Consider the following 18,568-nt stretch of genomic DNA (forward strand, 5'->3'; position numbering starts at 1 on the left):
AACCTAAGGACATTGTTTGGCAGATGTTGGGATGTATTTAGTGTTTATTTGAGCAACAACAGCTGCAAACCGTAGCAAACCGTGTAGTTATTGTTGAGGCCACATGCACTGTGTGACTACTGGAGCAGGAAACTTTAAAATCATTTTTGGAAAAGGAACCAAACTAATTGTAGACAGCAGTGAGTATCAAATATGTTTTTGCCGAGGTATTTTTCATATTGACGTATGTGATGAATCTAGTGTTTGTTTATTTTGTCATCATTGGCTGTTTTTAGCTCTAGTTATCAGGCAAATGTTCTCGAACTCGAAGAATTAACTACTATTGGCTGTTCAGAGGGGATTTTTGAGATAAATTTTGTTCTCATCACTTGTGTCTAACAGCTAATTACATCTAAAACACAAACATAATCTCACTGTTTGCAGACGGTTAAATGTATGATGGTCAGTTCTTGTTATAAGAGGAAACTATGTGTGACTGGTAGTGGCGCAGCAGCCTGGAAAATAATATTTGGGGAAGGAGTTAAACTAAACATTGAAGCCAGTGAGTATTAATTTAATTAACTGTTGCTTGGTTTGTTTTCTTCGATGTACTGTATGTTGTATGCACAATGTTGAGGGACAAAACTATGCAAGTGAAAGATTTAGCTCTGTAAATATGTAAAACGCCTAATGGTAGCATGGAAAGCATTACTTTTGCACATAAGTGCAAAATGTTCATACTTCTGTTTGTTATTAAAAAAGAGGATAAGACATGTTTCACTCACAGTAAACATAAATCAAAAGTACTTCATATCACTCGGGTAAAACAAAATATCAGCACATTTACCAATGTAATCCACCAAGACTCTAGCTTTATGCTTTATATTCACAATGATTATTTAAAATGAGAAGATCCCAAACCTTTCAATTTGTGCTAAATTTTACAAATTTAATATTAGTTAAATTAGATTATTTATTTATCTACAAGTTCTTTATAACCCCAAAACTCTTAGAAAGACATTGAAATATAAACATAAAAGAGTTAATTTACTCGCGTTGGCTCCCGCTGTGTGTCTCTGGGTTTATGTGGGTACATTTCTCAGAGTGTGACTGGCTCTGGACTTAGTAAAACCATGTTTGGATCTGGGACTAAACTAACAGTTGACTCCAGTAAGTTACCTTCATACAAAAATTCTTTGGTCTGTGATTTAATACTCAAGGTGCTCAATATGTCCATTTTAAAGTAACTTATCAAATTGTAAAAACTTAAATTAAACTATAAATTCACACTTTCAGTTACTTTAAAGACTTGAACATATGTGACAATTTGAAATGAGACAAATTTAAATACTCTAAAAATAATTTAGATTCATGCATCAGTGCCGATCACAATGTAAAATAGCGACATGTTACTGTAGTTAACAGAACATTGCATTTTCAGCAGCGCTAAAATCTAAACCCGCATAAAATAGTCCATGTAGTTTTTGCTGAGACCAGGTCCACTGTGTGACAAGTGGAGGAGGAAACTTGAAACTCATATTTGGAGAAGGAATCAGACTAACTGCGGAAAGCAGTGAGTATCACTTCAGCTGTTCAAATGTTTGTATTTGCTTATTGTTGATGCCTATATAACAACCCAAAGTACAAACATTTATAGCTCTAGATATCAGTGCAATGTCAAATTCAATTTATACATAAAATCACACATTTCCCTTAAATCTACAGTAATTAAATATCTTGACAGAGACAGAGTTGAGTTGACTTGTGCATTATATATATATACATAATACATATTCTGGAGCTTCTAAACTCATCTTTGGACTTGGGACTAAACTGACAGTGGATTTTAGTAAGTACATTTTAATTTGTCCTCATGGTCACTCTGACCGACATTAAAAGCTAGAGGATAAAGAAGATGACCTTTTCTGTGATGTGGCTTTCACCCTCCCCTCCTTAAGTCATTGCTGTACAATGCTTTTTGTAGTTTTTGGATCAAGTTTAGTCTTTAGTAATTATTGGCAGTGAAGTGCTCATTAAATAGTCCATGTAGTTGTTGTTCAGAGGCGTTCCACTGTGTGACTAATTCAGCAGACAGAAGACTAATGTTTGGAAGAGGGACCAAGGTTACAGTAGAAAGCAGTGAGTATTATTATTTTAATGAAGTATACCACAGATGCCATTTGTTCCTCAGCATTACGTTGGATAAATGACTTGTTGAAAAAACATGCACTAAAAATCATTTAGAAAATCTGAGGTTATTTAATGGTTAACCTAACAAACCATCAATAGTCTGTAAAAGTGTAATGATGAATTATTTAATGTCATAAGTTGTACAGTCACAGTTTTAGTTTAGAAAAGTAACACTGTGTGACTGGAACAGGAAGCTGGAAAATAGTTTTTGGAGAGGGAACCAAACTGACTGTGGAGAACAGTAAGTTCAGTCATTTCTGTTATAAATGAACTTCAGTTTATCAGATGAATCCACAGTGGACACAGAAATAACCTAAACCCTGATAAATATCACTGTCCACTGATAATTAGTTAACAAGTGAAAACACAGAATTTTCTAATTATTATTTATCTTTTTTCATTATGGAGCAACTCAAAGTTCAGAAAAACAAATATTCAGTCCAAATTAACAAATCCTTGAACATCACCTATGTGTATATTTATAATTTCATTTGTGATGCCACCTTCTGACTCGGTGTTACAGTATTTCAGGTAGCAAAGTAAAATTTTAAGTTGTGAAAGTTTTTAAGAATTGGACTGACCCCCTTTTTTATTAATAAGTAACGTTACATATCCATATATGTTGTATCATAGTATATTAATACCATTCTCAAATGAAATAGCATCCATGCATTATTCTTCTACCACCTGAGCTTCTGCTGCCCAATACTTTTTTTTTACCAGTTTTGATTAACTCTTCTCACCTCAGAGTTAATCTCTGGGTTTATGTTGCTGGATTTCTGACAGTGTGAATGGCTATGGGAATAAAATTATCTTTGGTTCTGGGACAAAACTGATAGTTGTATCAAGTAAGTTTCTTTTTGTACTATTACGAAATCGATTTTCTTTGTCATATACACTTTAAATTCAATTAATTTTAAGCCACATAAAAATAACTGGGAATATTTTGTTTGGCTTGATGTTTTAGATATAAATCGAGAGGCCTTACAAGAAAACGATTGTGACTGATCACTGATGTCTGGTTTATGCAATTCAGATTTTTAGTGTGTGTCTGGCTACGGAAACTCAAAGCTCATTTTTGGTTCTGGTTCACTACTAAGAGTTGGATCAAGTAAGTTATTTTATGCATTTGTGAGAATGTTGCAGCTCTCTAAATTCCACAATTGTACTAGTATTCATATGTTACATAAACGTATTGTAGACAAAAACACAGCTTTTAAAACTCTGCACTCCAACATTTTTCCATATAAGTAAAACTACTTAAATAAATAAAATAAATACAATAATTATTTTATGTAGTTACTATCATGCATAATGTCAAAATCTTTCCAAGTTGATAACATTTTTAATAATTTGTTAAATATTAATAAAGTTCCAGGTAATTGATTCTCTGCTCGGGATTATGTCGTTGCTTTCCTATTGTGTGACTAATTTTTGGTTCAGGCACCAAACTTGTAGTTGGAACAGAGATACTTCCTTAGTCTAACTTACTGACTTTGACATTTGTTGCATACAGTAGTTGTACAGTTGATAAAAAGGGGAAAAATAGAAAGAGATGAACCATTGATGAAGTCGGACATGAATTAGTAATTTATTTCAGAGATTACTGACTAAATATAAATACAGTTGCCTTTTAAGGAAATTATAGATATTGTTGATCTCAGGGTTTATGCTGTTGCTTTTGTGACTGTGTGAATAGCTTTGGAAACTCAAAGTTCATCTTAGGTTCTGGCACAGAACTGAAGGTTGAATCAAGTAAGTTTTATTCATTGTTAAGAAATTAAATGATATTTAAATTTCAGATCATTTAGTCATTTAATAGCTGACGTTTTAACCAGCATCTCCTTTACAAATAGTAAACACTAGATGAACAAACATTTTGTAGGATTTACTTTTAGAAATATGACTTTTCTTTATAGTTTTTAATTTCTAGTTTTACTAGTAGTGTTAAGAGGAAACGCTCCATTGACTGTAGGGTTTAGGCAGCTGTTTTCCTCATTGTGTGAATGACTATAACAAACTCATCTTCGGTTCTGGTACAAAGCTGATTGTTGAAACAAGTAAGCTCCTTTCATTTGCTTAGTCTGATCTACCTCAGTATTTCATAGCAGCATAACCATAAATACTAACTAGATTAACTTTTACTCCATTGAAAAATGTAGCTTTAAAATTCAATGGCTTTGTTTGTGAAATACTATATTTTCTGTACAGACCTTTCTGGTAGAATATAAAATATATTGGTGTTATTTATGATGATTCTTGAGTTAAAACTAGTTACCTTTTAGGTTTTTAGGGTTTGTGTAGTTGGGTTTCTTATTGTGTGACTGACTATTCGAATACCAAACTCATCTTTGGCTCTGGCACAAAACTAAGAGTTGAATCACGTAAGTTTCTCAATTTGTTTGATAGTAACGGTGTTATTATAACTAAATTCAGCATTTTAACACTTCATATAAACAGTTTGTGACACTAGCTGTTTGGTACTAAAATCAAATCTTAGACAAAAGCAACTTCTAAAATTCCCCTTTTTGCTCTTGTAATTGTGTGATTGCTGCATTTTGAACTCTTTTTGTGATAACTGTGTCCATGATCCTGTTCAAACTATTATTTGAGTTATGAGTCATAAACCTAAAGATATGAAATATTAAATTCTAATGATAATGTTTGTCCAAATAATCTAACGGTAATCAACAAAACAATGTTTTATACAGTTGAAAATAAACAAAAATGTTTACATACAATCCAGGAATTGTAAAAACAATCACATTTAATTTGACACAGGTCTAACTTTGGAAACAAAACTGTTCATTTGGCACTCTGGTGTGTAGTTATTGTGCAGATCAGCTGCACTGTGTGACTGCTTCAGGATCAAACTGGAGACTTTTTTTTGGAAAAGGAACCAAACTATCTGTAGAAAGCAGTAAGTAGAATTCAAATTCCACATTACGTGACAAGGAAGCATTTGGTGTTTCTGAAAATCTTTGTTTTAAAATTTCAGTCGCTTTAAGAACCATATTGACCACCAAGCTGACTAATGCAGTAAATGTTTATTACTACAGTAAATTTAGTTGTTTAATACATTTAATGTTTTCCAATAATTCAAAGACACAAATCCAAAAATTAAACAGTTTGCAGAGGATGTTATTAAATTCATTGTAGTAGGAAAGTTCCCACACAATTTCATAAACTGGACAAAAGTGAAATGTATAATACAGTATCTGCACTTAAACTGAACATAAATGTTTCATTAGGAACGCCAAAGTTACTGAACTTCATAAAATCACTCAGCTGCATCAGTTTAATGGATGTTAATGTTTTATGTACTTGAATTTTGGAGTGTGTGACTGACTCTGGGCTTTACAAAATCTTCTTTGGTGGTGGCATAAAACTCGTAGTTGTCCCACGTAAGTCCATTTCTGTATTTCACCAAAAGGCACTGTTGAATGATCTTTGGAGTATTTTGAACTGTTATATTTTAAATTTACAATAACTCTAAGATTAACAAACTCTCTTTCTGCTTTACAATAGATTTACTATCTTTTAAATATATGTCTACACTCATTGGTGACGTTCTTAACAAATAACAGAACCCCAAACTTGTTGGGTAACTAGTTCTTTTGTCGAGTCTGTTTTCAGTGTGTGAATTCTGGAGTGACGCTCCTCTTCAGCACTGGAACGACTTTACATGTAGAAACTAGTAAGAATTTTTTTTTTATGATTCATAAGTGTTAATTGTAGATCAATATTGAAATTCAAAGATACTAACTTGCTAATGATTCATCAAAGATGGTAGAACAAGCTGATCAATGCAACATTTTAAAATCTCATGTTACATGATAAAATAATAGTAGTTGTTACAGAGATGTTAAATCTTAGCTTAGTAATCAAAGTATGGTCAGCAACTGTTTCAGTTGCATCCGATTCAAATGTTGTTCAAACGTGATTTACTTTATTATCAATAGAAGCAATAGATGGTCAACTCAGTTGAGTTCCATCTCAGATTCTTATATTTCCTCAACAAAAACACAGCTCTAGTATCTTCCTTGTCATAACAAAAAAAAAGAAAAAGACTTTTGTTTCTGGTGATCCCAGATGGTCATGGTTCCTTTAGTAGCTGTGATCAGTGTCAGTTTCTGTAGTTGTTGCTAACACTGTGTGACTAGCTCTGGAGGTTATAAAATCCTCTTTGGTTCTGGTACCATGTTGACTGTTCAATCCAGTAAGTGTGTTTTATTCCTCATCTTCTTAACATTGGTGGTTTGTCTTGTGTTTAATTCCACAGTTACTGTATCTATAACACACACTATCATACATTATAACACCACAGAGTGAAGTTGGGGTTATTGTTGTGGTTGTTGAGGAATGAAGGTTGTAGAAGTAGTTTTTTAGCTTTGAAACAATAATAGAATTGATTGATTTCTGAAATATTAGTAAGGAAAACTATTTTTTTCCATCTCTGTCCATAATAACCTTTTATTGGGTTGTTGTTAAATAGACATAAACTGGTGTAAATGCGAGATAACTTTAAGGCACATTGTTTGTAGCCAAAATGACAAAAAAACACCACTATCATCTTTACATTTGTCAATATTATAATCCATAGACTTTATACCAGGTGCAAACAGAACCATTTCTCTTAAACATCTTTTTAATTTTATGTTTTGCACATTAGTCTACGTCAGTTTTTGCTCATCCTGTTGTCAGTGTGTGAATCTCGGAGGATCAAAACTTGTCTTTGGCAGTGGAACCACTCTGTTGGTACAAACCAGTAAGAAATTTAACATTTGTCATTTATTTAACATTTTGTGAATATTGTAATTATTGCTAATAATAAACTTCATAGCAAATGTTTCACAGGAGAACAATGTACCTATGAAACATTTGCATTAGAGAATACGCTTAAAAGTGTTAAAATTGAAGATGGCTGTTGGTAGTTAAACTCTGAGGACATTTTATTTTGTCTTTTGCAGCCTAATAGGGAGTAGAAAACATTTTTCCTACAAACATTTCACCACCAAACTCTGAAGCTCTGTAGCTGAAGTTGTTGGTTTTTAACGTGACACTGTGTGACTGACTCTGGACTCAGAAAACTTCACTTTGGAAGAGGAACCAAGTTAGTTATTGAAGCCAGTGAGTTAAATTTAAATTATTATCTTTATTTGTTAGAAAAAAGAATCAACTTCAAACTTTCCCTGAAACTCAATTTCAAACCACATATGTAAAATCCCCTTAATATATCTTTACATGTTTATAGATTTGTAATATGATTCATTTTATTCAGTACAATCTATGCTCAAAAATCACAAAATAAGAAATACAAATAAATAATTGGTAAAATACAAATACAGATTTTCCACCATGTGGACTCGTACACTGAATACTAGACTGTAATGTGACAGAACATCTATAACAATCATATAAACCGTGAAATCTATTGGTGGTAATAAGGTTCAGTTATTGATGAGCCTTCCTGAACTGTGTGACTACTGCTGGTTACCAAAAACTCCAGTTTGGATCAGGAGTTAAACTCATCATCAATGACAGTGAGTAAAAACAGTTTATTTCAACTGGATCACAAAGTTCATATTGATGGTCTTATCATGTATTTTTGATCATTCTGATAAAATAATATATTGGGAAGAGATTTTCATTAACTGTGGTTATCTTTGGGAAAATATGATAACTAATGCATCTAAAGTATAAACCAACAAACAAACTGAAATGTGTTATATTATCCCATCAATCAGCTCAGTGAGTTTATGTTATGAAGCGTCTCAGTGTGTGAATGACGGCACTGGAAAGCTGATCTTTGGACGAGGAACCGAGCTGAAAATCCAAAACAGTAAGACGATTACCAGCTGTGTAATTAACCAACTTCATAACTAATCACTTGCTGTTAATTTTCAAAAGCTGAATTCAACGTTTACAGACATTGTTTAATAATTTTACAGCTGTGAATGTCAACAGGTCACTGTAATATTGCCACTATAGTTGAATTAGGCCCTTCTGGTGGTAAAAGGCTTCCATTTTGTTTATTAATAATTCATTGAACCATGTTCTCTAATATATTAATAATCTCTAATAATAGCTGTGTTTTTGCTAAGCCTGTGTGACTGGAACTGGTTTTCAGAAACTCCAGTTTGGATCAGGAATAAAACTCCTCATTCATGACAGTGAGTTAAAAACAGCTGAACCATGTAAATAAAACCACAGAAAATTCAGAGTTAGCTGTAAATCTGCTCTCTAGATATGAAAAACTAGTTAATTGTTGTTTTCTATTATCACAGTTATTGTAACACCTGAAAATTTCACAGTAAACTCAAGTAAACTTGAAATTGATTCTCAAATTCTCAGGTTTAAATAATTGATTTCACATTTTGATTTAAGTCTAAATGGGGGATTAAGGATTAAAACTAAGACATTTGGTTCCTCAGTGTTTTTGCACTGGAGTTTGAGACTGTGTGAATTTAGCTGGAAACAAACTGATCTTGGGATCTGGAACAAAGCTGGAAGTTGAAACCAGTAAGTCACTTTTTCTGTTTAGAACTGAACTAAAGAGTTTAGATTTTAATGGGGGCACATTGTAATATTGTGTGAACATGTACATTTGCTCTTAGGCTGAGGCAAGTGACACTTTTGTTGCGCTGTTTGGGCTTCAGATCACAGTCAGATGTTCTTCAGGTCCTGTGCAGTCTAATGTGTCAGTAGAGTCAATTTGTCAAATCGGCTTAAATTGGTGTAAACCGAAAAACTTTGTTTTAATGTATTAATAACCTAATGAAAATATTAGGCGTTAACAACGTACAGAGTAAAAACCATTATTTAGAACCTCAGAGGTTTTTGAACTAAACACATGAACAGTGTGAATGATGCTTCACGTAAACTCTTCTTTGGGAAAGGAACCAAACTCTTCGTACAATCCAGTAAGAATGAACCAAAATATTATTTCCAACATTTAGAAAATCACAAAAAAGATCATCTATGTTTCAACTCCGTCTTCAAACCATCAAACTTAAAATGAACAACAGAACAGTTAATTGAGTAAAAATAGTAAAAATGTCCTGACACAGAGTTTGTGTCGTGATGCTTCTCAGTGGGTGAATGACGGGACCTGGAAGCTGATCTTTGGACGAGGAACTGAACTGAAAATACAAACCAGTAAGATTTCACATTAATTAAAGCAGAAACTAAAACAGGATAATCAACAATTTACAAAAGCCAACACAAAACGTCATACATGAACTAAATGTTTGTGTGTGTACCTGTGATGAAAATGGTTTCAGTGATTAGTAACTAACACGTTCACTTTATGTAAATGATTAAGTAAAACTAGTTGTGTTGCATTTAAAAATGGTACGTTCATTCATTAGTAATGATACAAACTACAGTTTAAAGAAGGACATAATAATGAGTTAATGTAATGTAATAAGTAAATGAACACTGGAAGTAACAACAGCATCTCAGTCTTTGGTCATATTTGTTGTTTTTAAGAACCGTTATTCTGCCTTTTGGTTTTAGTCAGATAATAAAAATCGAAGATCACAGTGCCGACTGCAGAATCAGACAACACAGGCATCAAAATAAAGAATACAGCAGTAGTAGTACTTTGTGTAGATCAGGTCGCAGTTCTTGGTACAGTTCTTGCTGATGTGTGACTCAGTCTGGACAGAAGATCTTGTTTGGTTCAGGGATTCGTGTCTCAGTAGAAACAGGTGAGTCCTGTTTCACAGCATTAAACATTTCAAATTGGTAAATTTTCAAGTGAAATGTCAACATAAGAGGATTTAATTCAGTAAAAGTAACTGTAAAAAAACACCTCTAGTACTTTACTTATCCAGTACTACTGAATAATAATTAGATAAGTTATTAAATGTATTTTGCTGCACACGCATACATGAACACATTAACTGTTAACTCGATATAAGTTCCTGTTAAATAATTTTACAGTTAGTGTGCAGGTTATTGCTGAGGCTTCATGCAGAGTGTGACTAGTAACAACGTGAAAATAACTTTTGGTTCAGGAATTCAGCTGAGAATCCAAACACGTGAGTAAAATAGAAAGTCATTTAACATAAAGTCATTAATACCTCTGGACATACAGGATCTGTAATGTTCTCCTCAAACGCATATTAGTGCAGTTCAGCATCATCTGAGAAATGAAATGTAATACAAAATCTTTTAGACAACATTTATCTGTCACAACCAAGCCCTCATCAGTTCATGTTGGAATCATTTATAAATTTAGATCTGAGCTTTACTTTCTAATAGTCTGTCTCTCCATACAAAACAGTAATATTACAATACAGTACAATATTTCAACCATAGTTGTATAGTACATACGCAGGTAAAAAGGATGTGTCTAATGGTGTTTGGATCAGAGTGAAGGTGTTGGTTTCTGTTTTGTGGTCAGTTAATGTGTGAATGTTGGATACAAGTTAATATTTGCAAGTGGCATCAAACTACATGTGCAGACCAGTGAGTTGTTCAGCATCTTTATATTACACATAAACAACAGCTATCATCAGCTAATTATAAGGTTTTTTATCTGCTTGTTGGCAAATTAAGGTTTGATAATGATGTTAACGTTGAACGTCTTGATGTTGTGTGAATGACGAGTGGAACAAGGTCTATTTTGGAACTGGATCCAATGTTTTGGTTTTGTCAGGTAATTTTAAAGTTACTTTAATGTTAACAAACCTACAACTGAAGAAAGGAAACAACGTGAAACTGTCTTAACGGTTGATGACAGTATGGTATTGTCATGTGAAATGTCTGAAAACCAAATGTGAATGATGGGAATTCACATAATGTGCAGAATGACTGATCAGTAGCTGTTAAACTAGAAGAAATGTATGGAGATAATATCAGTGGGATTTTACAAACATATACATACATATAACATATAACTTAATATAGCTGTAAAAAGAATTTCTAGAACAAACAAAAAATTAAACATTTTACAGATTCATTTAGATGATTAAATGTATCTAAACTTATTTAGAACTATCATTTTAATAAAACCTCCATTAAAGTGTAGTTTGACACAGTTTGATCACCCTGACGTTAAAGATTTGTCGTGATGCTGTTGCTGACTGTGTGAATGCTGCTGGATTTAAAATCACTTTCGGTGCTGGGATTAATTTAGTCTTGAAAATGACATGATGAAATGTGAGTGAGTATTTTATTATGTTTATAAAATTACCAACGAGAATTTATGGACTAGTGGATAATATGGGACACAGAACACACTAAATGTAGTGTTATTAATTAACAATTAATTAACATGTACACTGTAGAGTTGTTGGACATATTAATAAGTATAATCAGAGTGAGATATGTATTCAATAGAATGATGTGCAGTCGGTGGTTTTTTAATGCTGCTAAGTTACTGTGTGAACATTAACAACAAAAAACTCCTGTTTGGATCAGGAGTCAAAGTGACTGTATCATCGCGTGAGTGCAGTTGATCTAAACCTTTATGATCAGACATTAGCGTTAATATTTTCCACCTAGTATGAGTTTCACACTGTCATTTTAATGACTGAACTGGTAAATGTTTAGATGACTCAATCACACTTACAGATTTCATTTTTAGTAGTCAAACTTAGCACAACAGTTAGCATATGAAGCTACAGCTAAAATACAAACTGCTACACAACAATAGAATTCATACATGAAAGTAGTGAAGCACAGTAAATACTAAAGGTAATCAATAATAAAAAGTCTCTTTGCTTTTTTGTGCTAAAAGGAAAGAGACGAGTGCTAAAAGGTATGTATATATGTATATATATATACATATATATAAATTAATATATAAAATCAGTTAGCGATATTTTTAAAGTAGTGAACACAGATGCTGAAAGATCTGTGTTGAAATGACAACTGATTAGTTTAATGAAGAATATTTTGTGCTGAGGATCCGCACTAGTTTTTGTAACTGGATTAATTCCTGTGTGAACAACGTCAAAATCACATTTGGATCTGGAATCAGAGTAATTGTTCAGTCAAGTAAGTTTATTATTGATGTAAACTGACAATCATGATCATAGAAATAGATTAATTGATAAACAAATATGTAAAATACAAAAATGTAAAAACGAATTCTACTAAAGAAACGAAACAGATGATGATACATTTCCAACAATATGTCAAGTAGCAAATTTTAGATTAGTGTTATTAAAATTAAATATTTTTTGAAATAACTAAAGAAACATTTTGATCAGAGTTCTGAATATGATCATATGACAATAAATACCTTCAATAAAATTAACATTAGATGTTAGGTAAACTGTAAGACTGTCCGCTGAAACCGTTTAGGTTTGTTCCATTTATAGTTTATGTTTTTAAATTAAAATTACATTTCAAAAAAGTTTTTAACAGTAAAGAATTTACCAGATACAAAAGAGAAAGAACCAAACAATAATTGTGATAATAATAAACACAGCTTGGTGTCAACGAGTTTAAATTTGATGCTGAAACTAAACTGACTGTTGAAACACATGAGTGATCAAATAGAATATAATTAAAATAAAACACTGTTTCACTCACAGAACTATTGTTTCAATGACCAAATATAGTTTGAACCAGGACCAGAGTGTACTGAGAAAATGTATATTAATAAAATATAACGTGACTTGTTAAAGTCATACTCAAAAGGACGTTTGCACATGTTTTAGAGTTTATTGCATTATTGGGCAGCATAAAACAAACGGTATAACCATAAAGAATTATACTGTGTACAACATTAACTATTTAACTACTATGACACATCCACCACAGTAACAAGATCTGTATTATTTTCTATTCCTGATCACATTTCCTCATTTCCTGGTATGGATTTCCGGATGTTCTAAATATAATTGTAAAATAAAAATTAAAAAGAAAACGTTGGACAACTACCACTGACGTTGCTGTGTCAAGATGTGTTCATGAATCGTTGTTTATCAATCGGTGGATGTTTCAGAATGAGCCTCAGTCACAGTGTGACTGTGAGTGATTGTGGAACTCAGATTTTGTATTGATGAAGTTTGAGTTGCTCTTTTTGTGTTTCCACATTTGATGACTGTCACAATATTACTAACATAACCATTTAATTCAGTTTCTTTTCCCAGAAATGTGTCCTGCACACACACTAATGGAGGACATTTGTTCTTCATCTGTGTTTTTCAGGGGAAGAATTCAAGCCGTCTTACTTCAAACTGACAGATGAAAAATCGAAAACGACAGCGTGTCTGGCCACTGGTTTCAGCAGACTGAACGCGACCGCAAACCATCCATCCTTTGAGTCATTGCACAAGAAAAACTACTCAGCTGTTCGGATCTCGGGCGACTCCCTGTACAACCAGGTGGCTTTGTTACCACCTGGGAATGAAACTTGTACTGAGGGTAGGTGATTTCACTTTCACCTCAGAGTAAAATGATTCTGACAGTTTGTAATAAAGAAATGATGAAATAATTAAAGTCCTAATATGACAGGAACACTGTACGTGAATGAATCCATCAGAACTAAATAATTTTCCCGGAGAAAATTTTAATACCAACATAACCTGAAACCAAAAAAGTTGAAAAGGAAACTGTGAAATCCTTAATTTGTAAAGTTAATGATTGTGTGGAGAGAAATTAATCTAATAAGTCCCTGTTGTATTTGCTATCTTCCAGATACAGGTGAACCTGGAACCTGTGCAGAGACTTTGGAACCAGGTTGGTACTGAATCTACCTGAACCAACTAAAACCAACAGATTAAACGCTTAAAAAGTTTGGTGTCTTTGGAGTAATGTCTGTGATGTGGTTGTTCACAGATGAGAAGGTGAACTTCATCACTATGACCGTACTGGGCCTCAGGCTGCTCTTCCTCAAGACCGTGGTCTTCAATGTCCTGATGACTCTGCGGCTGTGGATGAGTCGATGTGAGTACACAGACTCTGTTAATTCAGTCATCGGCTTATTTGTGAGAGATTTTTCTCTCTACTTTAAACAGACACTGGACCATATGTTAGTGAAAGTATTTGTTTCCTGATCGTCCTCTGTTTGCATGTTGTCTTGATAAATTCAGTACAAAGTCCGTCTCACGTCTGTAGCGCTAATGTCCCCCCAATTATTTAGCAAAAACTGAAGAAGCCTTTCAGATCTCAGGGAAGTCCAGTTCCCACTGAGCAGCACTTTTAGAATAACCAGGACCAGGACGAATATAAACAGACAGTCGTTAGTCAAAGTCTAGTTGTTGTCGACCTTTTCTGGGTTTTTATAGACGGCATGAGACAAAAAAGAAGTTTAGTGAACGAGAATCTTCTTTATTTGAGTAAACGCCTTCCATCAGCTCAGAGGGCAGAGTCCCTGCCTTCTCGTGGTAGATCAGCTTGAAGCGTTGGATTGAACAGCAGCTCAACACATCAGAGTTTTCCTATTTTGAGTGTGTGGTCGTCTTTTATAATGACCTGATAAATAAAGAGGTGTCTGCTGAACAGATTTACTGAACCTTCCAACCTGTTCCTTACTCATCTGAGACTACAGTAGGTTTGAGTAATGAAATAAACCATCTTCGTATAGACTGCAGAATGACCCTGGATCAGTCTTTTGAAAAACATATTTTCTTGGAATGGTTTGATTAGAAAATAGATTTTAGAAATCACATTAGTATGAGCTTTATAAGCAGAAACATCAAAACATTTAAATATAAATACTCTATACGAACGTTTCCTGCCAGTCTGTGATGCGCATTTAGTTCAGTATGAAGACAATTTTTAGCCATCGTGGTCATGATTTGAGTTTGCTCAAATAGGATTGTTGGCTTTTCTATATTATTTTTTGTATAATTATTCCCTATAAGGTCTTAAACTTTAAACACTGTAAAGTGCCTTGAGATGATTTCTGTTTTGAATTGGTGCCATACAAATAAAACAGAATTGAATTGAATGATTTATGAAATGAGTACAGAGGAAGGACACGGAGACAAACATCGTCCATGAGACGTAAAACAAGTTCATTTTATTGTGATGCTCTAAACCACTGATGTGGAGCAGAAAACCCAGGTGAATCTCAACGTTCTTATCTAAAATGTGTGTTTGATATTATATTGATATAATCATCTACATTAAAGATATAGTTCAACTGCAGCTGTCAGTCTTTGGCTCAGATGGTTCGGTTACACTGGACATTTCCCTTTGACCCTTTTAATAAAACAGGATGTTCTATCGCGTCACATATAAAGTTATACATGATGACATTTAACTATGATTATGAAGTAAGAATGTAGAAAAAGAAATAATGTGTAGAAAGAGTTTCTGAAGTATGTACAGTGAGGGAAAAAATTATTTGAACCCCAGCTGATTTTGTAAGTTTGCCCACTAACAAAGAAATGATCAGTCTATAATTTCAATGGTAGGTGTATTTGAACAGTGAGACACAACAATGACAAAAAAAATCCAGAAAAATGCGTTTCAAAAAGAGTTATAAATTAATTTGCATTTCCATGAAGGAAATAAGTATTTGATCCCCTATCTGTCAGCAAGATCTCGAGCTCCCAGGTGGATCTTATACAGGTAACGAGCTGACATTGGCAGCCCTCTCAGCTCGTTACCTGTATAAAAGAGACCTGTCCACAGAAGCAATCAATCAATCCAGATTCCAAACTCTTCACCATGGCCAAGACCAAAGAGCTTTCCAAGGATGTCAGGGACAAGATTGTGGACCTACACAAGGCTGGAATGGGCTACAAGACCATCGCCAAGCAGCTGGGTGAGAAGGTGACAACAGTTGGTGCAATTATTCGCAAATGGAAGAAACATAAATTAACTGCCAATCTCCCTTGGTCTGGAGCTCCATGCAAGATCTCACCTCGTGGAGTTTCAATGATAATGAGAATGGTGAGGAATCAGCCAAGAACCACTCGGGAGGAACTTGTCAATGATCTCAAGGCAGCTGGGACCATAGTCACCAAAAAAACAGTTGGTAACACACTACGCCGTGAAGGACTGAAATCCTGCTGTGCCCGCAAGGTCCCCCTGCTCAAGAAAGCCCATCTACAGGCCCGTTTGAAGTTTGCCACTGAACATCTGACTGATTCAGAGGAAGACTGGGTGAAAGTGTTGTGGTCAGATAAGACCAAAATCGAGCTCTTTGGCATCAACTCAACTCGCTGTGTTTGGAGGAGGAGGAAGGCTGCCTATGACTCCAAAAACACCATCCCCACTGTCAAATATGGAGGTGGAAACATTATGCTTTGGGGGTGTTTTTCTGCCAAGGGGACAGGACAATTGCACCGCATCAAAGGGAGGATGGATGGGGCCATGTACCGTCAAATGTTGGGTGAGAACCTCTTTCCCTCAGTCAGGGCATTGAAAAGGGTCGTGGTTGGGTACTCCAGCATGACAATGATCCAAAACACACGGCTAAGGCAACAAATCACTGGCTCAAGAAGAAGCATATTAAGGTCATGGAGTGGCCTAGTCAGTCTCCAGACCTTAATCCCATAGAAAATCTGTGGAGGGAGCTGAAGGTTGGAGTTGCCAAACATTGGAGAGGATCTGCAAAGAGGAGTGGGCCAAAATCCCCCCTGAGATGTGTGCAAACCTTGTGGCCAACTACAAGAAACGGCTGACCTCTGTGATTGCCAACAAAGGTTTTGCCACCAAGTACTAAAGCACGTTTTTCGAAGGGATCAAATACTTATTTCCTTCATGGAAATGCAAATTAATTTATAACTCTTTTTGAAACGCATTTTTCTGGATTTTTTTTCTCATTGTTGTGTCTCACTGTTCAAATACACCTACCATTGAAATTATAGACTGATCATTTCTTTGTTAGTGGGCAAACTTACAAAATCAGCTGGGGTTCAAATAATTTTTTCCCTCATTGTAAGTAATGTAATAAATCCTCTAACTGGACAGTTTGAAACCATCATCTTTCCTTCTGTGTGTCTGATTTTGTCTTCATTAAACTGATGGTCAATGATTTACAGCAGCTATTTTACATTTTGCATAATTAACCTTATTGATATCACATCAATTGACTGATTTGTTTCTTTCTTATCTTTCAGGAACTGAGTCGACCTTCACCAGGAAAAACGAAAAATCCAAGACGGCGAATTTCATAAACAAGCTTCTGGTTGATATTTTTGAGTTTTTACTCGGCTTCATTTGTGCTTTTATCATGTAAAATAACATATAAATATCAGATCACATACTGAATGTGGTCGTACTGTGGACAGATGTGAAGTTATTCTCATATTATATAGTGAAGTTGTACTTTTTCTTACTCTCAGCAGTGTTTGATGAATGATTTATTTCCTCTTTCTGCTCATGTAAATGACATTTTTACAACACAAACTGCTCTCTGTGACATTTTTAGTTTAATGCAATAAAAACAGAAAAAGACTGAATGACTGTTGGGTTTGATTTATTATCCCTGTTTTCCTGTTTGTGTAAAACCAACTCTGTGTGTTTGTTCTGAATGTATTGGAATTAGATACATGCAGAAATATTCAACGTGATATAAAGTTAACTTAAGTAGACTAAGGTTGCTTTCACACCTACAGGATTTAGTTCGATTAAATCGGACTCAAGTTCGTTTTCCCTCTTGGTTCGGTTCGTTTTGTCCGGTGTGAACTCGGTAATCGCACTCGAGTTTGCACCAAAACAACCGCACAGAGAAAACGAGGTGGTCTCGATCCGCATCACTTAGCGAACTCTAGTACGGTCCTCCTGGTGAGAACGTGAACCGAACCAAAACAGGACCAAACGCTATGAATCTCATGATTTGAGGACTTTGGGTAGAGTGTAGAGTTTCTTCTTTTTTTGTTTGTCCATCAAAAACATGCTGTCTGATTAATGGAGGACAAACGTGGAGACGTGAGGAGGTGAAGTGTCTCACAGAGATCAGGTCTGATGTAACGTAAAAAACAATAATCACCGGGATCAAGGACCAACCTGTGTTAACATTAAACAATAATAAACAGGACGAACAACCTGAGTTAACATTAAACAATAATAAACAGGACGAACAACCTGAGTTAACATTAAACAATAATAAACAGGACGAACAACCTGAGTTAACATTAAACAATAATGAACAGGACGAACAACCTGAGTTAACATTCATAGTGAACTCATCTCTCTCCTGTCACAAACGTACAGTAGAACAACACCCCCCTCCAAGTGTAATCATAAATACAGAGCAGATGAAAATCGACTAAATCTCACCAGCTGTTAAAGCTCTGAATTGGCTCGAGTGAAACCAACCTGGAGGATAAATGATAAATTTGTGTCAACAAACTATCTTCAGATTAATGAAGCTACTTGATGAGTAGTGAAATGTTTCAACCTAACAAGAAGGAAGTCCCGTGACTCAGCTTCTCGATAACTTCACCTGGAGACTGAGAATCGTCATACATTTATTTATTTT

General features: G+C 34.5%; 1 protein-coding gene across 1 annotated transcript in view; it reads left to right on the plus strand.

The window, feature by feature from the left end:
• The window catches only part of LOC113171509 (M1-specific T cell receptor alpha chain-like), a 34,481-nt gene extending 16,942 nt beyond the window's left edge, over nucleotides 1-17,539 (plus strand). The window contains exons 2-5 of the mRNA XM_033326418.1: nucleotides 13,339-13,554; nucleotides 13,828-13,869; nucleotides 13,969-14,076; nucleotides 17,205-17,539. Of these exons, the coding sequence (XP_033182309.1) occupies nucleotides 13,339-13,554; nucleotides 13,828-13,869; nucleotides 13,969-14,076; nucleotides 17,205-17,206 (368 nt within the window). The 3' untranslated portion in view covers nucleotides 17,207-17,539. The remainder of the gene's footprint in view (nucleotides 1-13,338; nucleotides 13,555-13,827; nucleotides 13,870-13,968; nucleotides 14,077-17,204) is intronic.
• Nucleotides 17,540-18,568: the final 1,029 nt, after the last annotated feature.

The sequence above is a fragment of the Anabas testudineus genome, chromosome 17 (genome assembly GCF_900324465.2).
Source record: "Anabas testudineus chromosome 17, fAnaTes1.2, whole genome shotgun sequence".
Lineage (NCBI taxonomy): Eukaryota > Metazoa > Chordata > Actinopteri > Anabantiformes > Anabantidae > Anabas > Anabas testudineus.